General features: G+C 56.0%; 2 protein-coding genes across 2 annotated transcripts; one reads left to right on the plus strand and one right to left on the minus strand.

The window, feature by feature from the left end:
* Positions 1-343: 343 nt before the first annotated feature.
* Positions 344-7,751, minus strand: KAT2A (lysine acetyltransferase 2A). Its single transcript, XM_053567625.1, has 18 exons — positions 7,333-7,751; positions 7,072-7,195; positions 6,592-6,737; positions 6,394-6,483; positions 5,920-6,101; positions 5,627-5,818; positions 4,741-4,847; positions 4,476-4,586; positions 4,248-4,384; positions 3,916-4,124; positions 3,578-3,704; positions 2,614-2,724; positions 2,080-2,223; positions 1,706-1,820; positions 1,584-1,620; positions 1,438-1,501; positions 1,233-1,317; positions 344-1,080 (listed from the first exon to the last, which is right to left on the minus strand). The coding sequence occupies exons 1-18, from the start codon at positions 7,663-7,665 to the stop codon at positions 887-889; spliced, it is 2,508 nt and encodes an 835-aa protein (XP_053423600.1). The 5' UTR covers positions 7,666-7,751; the 3' UTR covers positions 344-886.
* Positions 7,752-9,165: 1,414 nt separating this feature from the next.
* Positions 9,166-9,606, plus strand: HSPB9 (heat shock protein family B (small) member 9). The gene has a single exon (XM_053570768.1). It carries the CDS (start codon positions 9,166-9,168, stop codon positions 9,604-9,606), a length of 441 nt encoding a protein of 146 aa, XP_053426743.1.
* The last annotated feature ends 722 nt before the right edge of the window (positions 9,607-10,328 follow it).

Raw genomic sequence — 10,328 nt, forward strand, 5'->3', positions numbered from 1 at the left:
AAGGGGAGGAGCCAGCCAAGCTGAATGAGCAATCTTTCTGTTCCTAGAAAAGGAACCATGTGTGCTAATGGGGAAGCACTCTTTCACTGCTCCATGTATAGGGTATAGAACCCTCTGTGCCTTTTACAGTCAATTGTAACCATATCTGTCTAGGTTAAGGTTAAAGCAAGAGGTTCTGACCCCTGCTGCCCCTGGAATCTGGACCAACAAGAGGTGGGGGGCTGTAACCAGGCAGGAGCCCAGGACTAGGCATGAGGCTTGCTGGGGAGAGGAGTCCCAGTGCAGCCTGAGACTTAATAGGCCAGGCTGCTCAGGCTGAGACTATACTGAAGAAACAAGCACACACAGAGAAAAAAAAGAGCTTTATTGTTCCCTCCAAGCCATTAATGCCAGGAAAGGAATGGTCCCCAGGCCCCCCACCCCTGGGGGACAGACTGATAAAACAGTTCAGGGCAGTTGTGGCCCCTGCAGTCCAGGCTGAACTTCCAACCCCCAAGGCCCAGTCACTCAAGATTAGCAGTTCTGGCTCTCAAAACTGGAAACAGCCACCTGGGTCGGGCGTAGGACTCCAAGCCTCTTTAGCTCTGTAGGGAACAGGTCTGGGAGCCACCAGGGCTGGGCAGGATTCATTCTCTGGCCACCAGCCACTCTAGAGGGGCTAGGCCCCAGACTTGGGAGACCTCTCAGACATAGTAGAGGCTGGGACAGGACTGCAGGCTTAGGATGCCTGAGGGTCCAGAAAGGGCGGCGGGATCAGGGCCTAGAGGGCCCCTGGCTGGAGTGTCTCAAGCTGAGAGTTGGGACCTGGGGCCCAGGGCACCCTATGAATCAGATCAGATCCTAGGTGGAGACATTCCAAGTCAGGGCTGTGGTCCAAAGCTGGGGACTACTTGTCAATGAGCCCTCCCTCCTTGAGCTTAAAGTAGAAGAACTTCTCCAGGGCACTGGCGCAGCGGCAGTACTCGCTGTCTGGTGGGTTGTACTCCCGGCAGTTGGCAATAACCCGTTGCAGGTCAGCCACAAAGAGCTTCCGGGTCACGTAGTAGCGGCTGCGCAGCCGCTCCGTCATCGTCTTCAGGTCTGCAGCAGCAGGAGAGGAGCACAGCTCTCAGAGGTAGAGAGCAGCTAGCCTGACCCTGGGGAGGGCCCCAGGAGCTGCATGGCCCAGGGAAGGCAGGAATAGGAGTTGATTTGAAGGCAAAAGAGGAGGGCAGGGAATGGAGAGTGCTCACCAATGGGGAAGCGGATGACCTCGTAGTAGTCAGGCGCCTCTGACTTCTTCACAGGTTCCATGAAAGGCCAGGCACTGGGGTGCGACTGGAGAAAAGGGCCAAGCTGGGACAGCCCTGCTGTGCCAATGCATGGCTCCCACCCACCCTAGACTGGGTAGTAAAGCAACAGGTGCTGGAACCCCAGAACAGGACTTGTTCTCCCCACCTTAATCTGGGCCAGCAAGTTTTTGAGTGTTGTGTAGAGCTGGTCAGGGTCCTTCAGCTCCTTCCTGGCATGAGAGACACCAAGTCTGAGGCTCTGGGTCCCTCTGCCCACCCTCTCCATCTCTGCTCCCTTGACAAAACACTCACCCCTTCTCCTTCCCCAGTGGCTTCCAGCCTGTCTCTCCTGCAAAGTAAGGAAAACATCCCTAAGAACACCTGTCCCCTAAGCAGCATGCCCTCCGGCCCCCACAGCCAAGTCCCCTGCTCACGAATGCCAGGGACACTCTCCACAGGGATCTGCCTCACACCCTCCTTGAAGCAGCTGAGCCCTGGGTAGACCTTGCGAATCTGAGCCTGTTTGCGCTCAATCAACTTCTTGATGATCTGAGGGGAGGAAAGGTCTGAGGGGCCAACTCCAGCCGGAGTTAACAACCCGTCCCAGGGCCACAGTCAGAGTTCACAGTGGCAAAAACCACACTGCACTGCCACCAAATCCAATGCTCCCCTCCTTCTCCTACAAGGCAGAGCAGGAACCAAGACCCTGGCCCATCCCCTCCCCCCCACGCGCACACACAGTACAGGTCTACACGTGTGTGCACACCCTCCACCAAACGCCCTATGGACGCATACACATGCTCACAACCTCCTTCTGCTTCTTGATGATGTGGGACAGCTCCGTGTAGGGGATCCGGGGGTTCAGCTCACACTCCATCAGTGTTGCTCCCTCATAGTCCTTGATGTAGCCCAGGTAGCGGCTCTTGGGGACCTTGATGTCCTTGGAGAAGCCCTGGGGAGTTGATAGTTGACCTAACCCATCAGCAAGTATTTTCCAACTTTCCTAGCACCACCCCCCAACCAGGAGAATCTGTAGGGCAGTGGACATTATGTCCCTTCTTCCCTTCTGAACCTCCTGTGGCACTGCAAGGGCTCAATCTGTCCCTAGAAAGCTTCTAGGTCAGTTGTCCCATCTCAATTCACCCCCAATAGGCTCCCAGTTCTCTTGGCTTGCCCAATTGGCCCCCAGGCCTTATTATTCACTAGAGTAGCAGGAGGGAAGATGATGCGCATGAAGGTCTTCCTCACAGGTGTCAGGTGGAACAGGGGACACAAAAGAACTCCTGCTCCATCCATAGCAAGGGGCTGGACAGTTGACCCCTGGCTCCAGGCAAAGGATAACCTGCTTTTTGAAGTAGCCGATGGCATACTCGTCAGCATAGGTGAGGAAGTAGAGAATGTTGTGTTTGATGTGATACTCCTTCAGGTGGTTCATCAGGTGGGTCCCATAACCCTGCAGGGAAGGGAGCAGGGCTTATGGGGTAAAGAGATAGGCCAGGCACCAGAGCGGTCTCAGTAAGACCCAGAGCTGAGAGGAGGGGATTGGAGAGGAGGTGGGGAAGAGTGAGGGGATCCATGGGGCAACCAGAGGAGGAAGGGGATTCATGAGGAGCAAAGTAAGTTCTAAGCACTTGCTCTGGGCCAGGTATGTCACTTGCTACTTTACAGGCTGATTTTCAAGTTAACCCAGGAGGTAAGTATCATTACCTCTATCTTACAGAAGAGAAAACCAAAACACAGCTATGTTAGGAAATGTGTCCAAATTCAGGCAGGGTCAGGTCCAAATCCAACACAGAACATTGATTACCAGTCCTGGGCTCAGAGCTGGGAGAGTGGGGAGGGGAGTTGCAGAGACCTGCTCATGGCAGCATCTGAGCCCTGAAGAGGCACTGTCTCTCACACATCAGGACCAAGCGGGCACCAACAGATCCAGGATATGTGACACAGGGGAGTGAGAGACCCTGCATATGGGTCTATTGTGACAATTAGAGGACATAAGCCAGGACTATCAGCACAGGGATAAGGTAATGATTACTCATTCCTCAGTGTATGTAAATGTCCTCGTGATGAAGAAACCACAAGTCCACAGGTCCGATGTTGCTGATTCTTGGCTGATTAGTCAACAGGCTAATGGGTTAGGCTGTTTTCCTAACCGAGTTATCCCAGTACAACTGCCACCTTGTAAGGATGTGAGGAACTGGCCACTAAGGAAAAAAGGGCTGGAGGCTGCTGCCTCACACACCCCACTGCCCTGACCTGGTCCACACTCAAAAGTGGGCAGGAGCAGGGCCAGGCGCTAAGCTCACCTTGACCTGCTCATTTGAGGTGACAGCACAGAAGACAATCTCCGTGAAGCCCTGGGTGGGGAACATGCGGAAGCAGATCCCACCAATGACCCGCCCATCCTTGATCAATGCCAGAGTCTTGTGCTTCCTAAGAGAGAAGAGGCTTGTCACAGGCCCTACCTGCCCCCACTGCTTCCCAGGTCCCCACATCTGAAGGTGTGAGCTGTACTCAGGGCTGGGAACTGATGTTGGGGCTCAGAAATAGTGAGAAGGGGCCCCCAATTTTGAGGGCTGGGGAGGCCAAGGAGGAAAGGCCCTGGGTGTGGTGCCATGAGGTAGGGGTTCGCCTGGTAACGCACGGGTCAAAGACGAGGCGGGCAATATACTCCTTGGGCATGCGTGGCAGCTGGTGGGAGAAGACATTCTGCAGCCCCACGAGCCACAGCAACACCCGCCGGTTGGCCTTGGGTGTCAGTGAGTTGCCGATGACATGGAACTCAATGATGCCTCGGCGTTCCTCCAGGCGGGCTGTCTCATCCCGGGCTGCATTGGCTGACAGCAAGCTTGTCTAGGCCCAGAAGAGAAGCAGTGAGCTAGGGCCTCAGGTAGGTGGGTAGGGCCCCTCCCCTACTAGTCAGCAGGCTAGGTGGGTAGGGCCCCTCCCCTACTAGTCAGCAGGCTAGCCACTCACCTCAGGCCCCAGCATGGCAGCAGGGTCAGTGATGGTCAGCATGACCTCATTGACCAGCTCCATGGGGATGTCACCCATGACACGGAGCCGCTTAGCATCCTCCAGGGTCAGGTTCTCTGGGAGCTTCCTCTTCTCACCTATTGGGGAGGTTGGCAAGGTTGCCCATGAAAAGCAAGAGAGGTTGGGAGAGGGGTGAACAGAGTCAAAGGTCAGGGGTCAAGTACCCACCTGGCATGGGCTCGGCCCCTGAAGAATCCAGACTCAGGGAGCTGGTGCTGCTGCCACCCATGGTGGGGCTGAAGATGGGGGCACTGGAAACAACCGTAGCACTGACCGTGGCTAAGAAGATGTGAGGGATGAGGGGATCAAAGCTGTTGGCAGGTCCCTTAACAAGATCTCGGTCCTCTGACCGAGCAAAGCCCTCCTGCATTTTCTCACTGCTACCATTCCTGGTCCCCCTCCCACCCAGGGTAGAGCCTGAGGTCACACATACCCGGCCGGGGCACCAGCTGTGTCCCCTCTGAGGGTGGCATGGTGAAGCCTGACTCCCAGATTGGAGAGTTTGCCCCATAGATCTCCTCCTCCAGCATAGACAGAAATCTGTAGAGAAGGCACAGTCTGTCCCATAACTCTGTCCTACAACCAAGGGTGAAGCCTGGGCCGGGCACCAGAGGGACTGCAGGCCAGAGACAGACCCTGCTCTTAGGGAACTGGGAGCCTAAAAGAGGAGACAGCTTCTGGGAAGCCCTAATCTGCAGGGGGAGGCACAGGCTCTTGCCTTCTGTGGACCTCAAACTGAAAGTAGATCTCCAGGGAAGAGGTCACAAAGGCCAGTTTTGCTATGCTTCATGGCACAGCTGATGCCCAGGCAGGGCAACATGTTACCTTAAGTCCCCTCACTCCCCACAGCATCGAACAGGCTCAGAATCCACCCCCATAAAGGCTTTTTGAACAGCAGTTTAAAATGGGAGAAAAGTATGGCAGAACAGAGGAAAACTATAAAGAACAGACTAGAAGAGGAGTGGAAACTGATTTCACCTCAAGTGTAAGCTCTGGTTCTTGGGCTACTATGGTGGGAAGGATTCTGAAGTCGTGTCCAGGCCCCCACGGGAAGCAATTAGTAACGTCTGCCAGGGGCATGGGAGGGGGTAGCGTTAGCTTGGGCCATGTACCTGCCATCCCCAGACTAGTATGTGCAAAGGCAAATACTAGCAAGTTGCTTCTGGGCCATGGGCAAGTCTGCCAGGTAGACACCCAGATCCCAGAAGGCCCATGGAGGGAGAGGAGGGACCAATCCAGGAAGCCTTCCTGGAAAAAAGGGGACAACAGCGAGGATGTGAACTTGGGGCAAAATCCCAATAGGCCAGAATGAGCCTTACTTGGGGAAATGAGTGAGAATGAGGGTCCTCTTCTCAGGTACCAGCTTGTCCTTCTCCACTCGGAACTTTTCCAGCAGCTGCCGACGGGTAACAGTGAAGATGGATCGGAGAAGGCTTCGTCCAAATACATGAGTGGTTTCGTAGCGGGGAAGGCTGTCACAGCTCTGGGGCACATGGCAATAACACAGCCATCTGGGGTGGGGGAGTTGGGGCGGTGGTAGGTGAGGATGGAAAATTACTGAACCCAGTCTAGGCCTATAATCCTCCCCCAATTTGCACCTGGCTGGGCCTACCTGGTGTAATTGACCTTGTAGGTAGCCACATCCTCAGCCTGAGACCTCTGCCGAAATTGGGCAGGTGTTTCAAGCTTCCAGTAGTTAAGACAGAGCAGGAACATCTTTGACAGCTCAAACATCGTTTGTCGCTCCCGGGGAGCCAGATGACTAAACTTGTACTGCACAAAGTTCAGCACACCCTGAGAAGCAGTGTGAGGGGGACAGAACCAGCAAGGAGGCATGAGCAGCCAGAAGTGGCTTCTTATCCAAGGGATGCTCCCTGAGGGCAGGGACAAGGCTCTCTTCTCACTCTGGGGCCCTCTGAGAGGGGAGAGATGCCTTCCCGCTATTCCCATGCTTATCCTGAGGTTAGCATAAAATACCCTCCCTTCTCTGAGAGTCTCCCCAGTTCTCAGCTTGAGAGAGATGGACAACACAGGCTTCCCCTCCTCAAAGCTACTCCCAATTCCCTTATGACTTTCCCCAGCCCACCTGCTCAATATTAGGCTTCTCAAATGGAGGGCTGCCCAGGGACCCCTCCACCACGGGCCGGGTCATCTGCAGGATGCATTTCCGCAGGAGCTAGAGGGGAAAGCAAGGTGCAGGGGGTAAGAGGGCAGGGCTCAGAGCTGCAGACCCCCACCACCACCTCACCCCCTTCAGTCACACTCTCCTTCAGCGCAACCTCACCTTGAAGAGGTAGAAATAGACCTGTTTGGTGTCTGTGTCCTCCTCCTTGTGAACAGACATGAACAAATTCTCCACATCCACCACCATCCCCAGCAGCCGGTTAATCTCATCCTCTGATACATTCTCCAAGTGGGACACATGGTCAGCTGCAAGACAGGTGGTAGAGTTGGAAGAATGGAAAGAAGAGATCAACAAAGCTCCTGCCCCTCTTCATAGCCAGCCAAGATATACCCTCTGTCCGTCCCACCATTGTGACCAACGGTGAGACTGATTGCTCCTATAACAGCCTTTTGGTTGCCTTCACCTTTTCTGGGCTGCCAGATTTCTCCTGCCTTGGGGAATATACACCCTCAACCCAATACCTCTAGGAGGCATCTTTAGTTTTTCAGAGATGAGGCTTTGTGGCACTTAAGTCACCATTAAGTAGGACCCAGCACCTGCCTCTCCCACCTCCAGCTTCAAGGGCGCTGCCTGCCTTACCCAAGGGGTGCTCACAACTGCGGCACAACTCGCTCAGGTTGGCAGCTGGCTGCTGCAGATCCATGCGGGGTGCTGTGGGGGGCTTGGGGTTTTTCCAGCCATTACACTTACAGGTTTCATTGGTCTGGAAGCAGAAGGATCAGTCAATGACCTGCACCTCTGGGGCAGGAGCCCTTCCTCGGCCAGAGCTTTGCCCCCCTTCCCACCCGAGCTCTTGGATGCCCCAAGCCCCGCCCCTTTCACCCCAGGCCCCGCCCCCACCTTGCAAGCCGAGAAGACCCCTAGCTTCTCAAGCTTCTTGGCGCGCGGCAGCCCCCGGACTTGCGCCTTCCTTTGGCTGGCGCGTTGCTGCTGGCTCAGGCCAGGTCGAGCCGGATCCCCCCCGCTCCCGGTCCCCCCACTTCCTACCCCGGACACCCCAGTCCCTGTGCTCCCAGCTGGAGCTGCAGCTGGGGCGGGTAGTGGGGCCGGAGTGGGAGCTGGAGCCGGGACTGAAGCCGGACTGGGCGCAGGAGTCGGAGTTGGGGCAGGGGCTGGGGACTGAAGGGGCCGGGGCTGTGTGGCCGGGGTCGGGGCCTGGGAAGGTTCCGCCATGGCCTCCCCCGCAGCAGAGCGCAGCGCCGCGCTCCCAGCCCTAGGGCCGCATGGGCAACTGGCGTTCAGTGCGCAGGCGTCGCTGCGCCGAAGCATGACGGGAATTGTAGTCTCCCGCCGCCGCGTCGCTCTGCCGTCGGCTTCCAGACTTTTCTTCCCTGATCTCCCTCCATCCCAGACAGCCAAAAAGGTCTGAGAAAGCGACCTCAGATTGGCCCTACCCGCTTCTAATCTCCGAGGCGTCCAGGATACCCACGATTGCTCTCCCCCCGGGACAAGGAGGCGCGTGTTGTGGGTAGTCCGGAGAGGGAAGCACAGGCCTAGGGTCAGCTTCCAGGCAGTCCTCCCTGCCTCCTACCCACACCCCACACCCTGGCATAGGGCCTGCCCTGCGGGCTCCAGATGTGAAATTGAAACAACAGGAGAGAGATGTAGCCACACTTCTTGTGTGGTGGATACTCATGTGTGTTCGCTTTGTGACATTCAACTGCACCTTTTGTGCCCTTTTCTGTATACATTATAATACTTCAACAAAAAGAGTTCACTGGGCGCGGTGGCTCACGCTAGTAATCCTAGCACTCTGGGAGGCCGAGGCGGGTGGATTGCTTGAGCTCAGGAGTTCCAGCCTGAGCAAGAGGGAGACCCTGGGCTCGGCGCCTGTAGCTCAGTGGTTAGGGCACCGGCCACATGCACTGGGCCTGATGGGTTCGAACCCAGCCATGGGCTTGCTAAACAAAACAAAAAATAGCCGGGCATTGTGGTGGATGCCTATAGTCCCGGCTATTTGGGAGGCTGACACAAGAGAATCACTTGAGCCCAAGAGTTTGAGGTTGCTGTAAGCTATGATGCCATAGCACTCTACCCACGGTGACAGCTTGAGACGCTGTCTCAAAACAAAACAACAGGAAGAGTTTATCATCAAAACATTGAGCACCAGCGATATACTGTGGTCACAATGGCTGCTAAGAAGGCCACAGAGGTGGAGGGTGAGGCCAAAGAGGGCAAGCCTTCCCTGCGTGTTCGGAGTGGCTCTCCGCACAATCCCAAGTCCCCAGCTTGCCAGACAGAAGGCCTCAGGGCCGGAGGAAGTAAAGAAGTAAGAAAACCTACAAAGAAAGTCAGGGGTAGAGCACAGTCAAAGAAAGGCAGGGTGGTCTGAGAGTAGATGGCCCCGGAAGGCTGCCCTCCGTTGGCGCTGATGTGGGCTTTCGGGTCTAGCTTCATTCGGACTATCTGATTCACAGCCCTGGACACCCAGGCCCGCTGGCAGATGGAGAAGGGACGAGAAAGGGGCGGGGGTCCAGGATAAAAGCTGCCGCAGTGCTGACGACCTGACCCTTGCAGGTAGGACGAGAATGGCTTAGCCCGAACTCCCGCCTTGCCTCTGTTTGCAGTAGCAAAGGGAATCGATGGGAACGCGACTAGCGCCGCGTGGGGACCCTCCTCGAGCCCTCCTTAAGCTCAGGGCCTCGCGCCCCTGGACAGCAGTTGCTCATTCGGATGCAGCAGGTCGGTAGCAGTTTATCCAACGAGAACCGGGTGGCATCCCGGCGTCCCAGCGTGGCCCTCGCTGAACGGAGCCAGGTGGCCACGCTGCCAGTGCGACTGCTCAAGGATGATTCAGCAGCCCCGCAGGGCAACCACCATGCCCCAAACGGTTTCCAAGTTAAGATGGACGCCCATGGCTTCGCCCCCGAGGAGCTGATGGTGCGGGTGGACGGCCAACGCCTGATAATGACCGGCGAGCGGCAAATAGAGGCCAGCGACCCGAAAAGGGGTAGTTACCGCATGTCACAGAAGGTGCACCGACAAATGCGCCTCCCGCGGGACATGGATCCCACTGCCATGATCTGCAGCCTGACCCCCTCCGGCCAGCTATGGGTCAGAGGCCAGCATGAGGCACTGCCTCTCCCGGAAGCCTCAACAGAACAGCAGCTCTAAGGATAGTTCCAACCTAGCCTGACCCAGTAAACAACCTCCGGCGTGTGCAGCAATCTTAGTGTCCGTCTTCTTTTCTGGGAATGGGGTCAGAGGTATAGGGACTGGAGCCACAGGGAGAGGAAGGCTCAAGGTGGTGGTTCACTAGCAATCAGGCCTCTGTGGCCTGGCTGAGAGCAGCCACTCCAGCAGGGAGCAGCAGAGGGCTGGGAGTGCCCCTACCTGCCCTGACTTCATAACCAGCAGAGAGCCGAGATCAGAAGGGAGAGGGTGGTGCTGCAGAGGGCACACGTGGTGAGGAAAGCCAGGCACTGCATTAGACTAGGCCATTGGTATTCCTTCCTCTTCAGGGAAGAGAGGACCCAGTCTTTCATAGATGTGGTGCAGACAAAAACTCCAGAGGTTTCAGAGACCAATAACCTTCAGAGACTGCACTTTAACCTCAGTGCAACCCGCTTGGTGGAGAGGGGGTAGTGGAGGACCAAATGCAAGACCCTCAACTTCAAACCTGGTCAGCCCCAGTCAGTCTGGCCCCTCTACCACCCATTAGAGCTGCGAACAACAGGGGCCTTTTTCTCTTGGTTACCATGACCACCAGCATCCCCTCACATTAGGGAGGGAAGCTTTCGTTTCAAAAGGTTCAGTGGTCCATCTTAAATAAACTTCAAGTAAATTAGAGAGGACATGGTCTGATAAACTCTGCCAGAGAAAGACAAGGAAGACAA

This window comes from Nycticebus coucang, chromosome 18 (assembly GCF_027406575.1).
Source record: "Nycticebus coucang isolate mNycCou1 chromosome 18, mNycCou1.pri, whole genome shotgun sequence".
Lineage (NCBI taxonomy): Eukaryota > Metazoa > Chordata > Mammalia > Primates > Lorisidae > Nycticebus > Nycticebus coucang.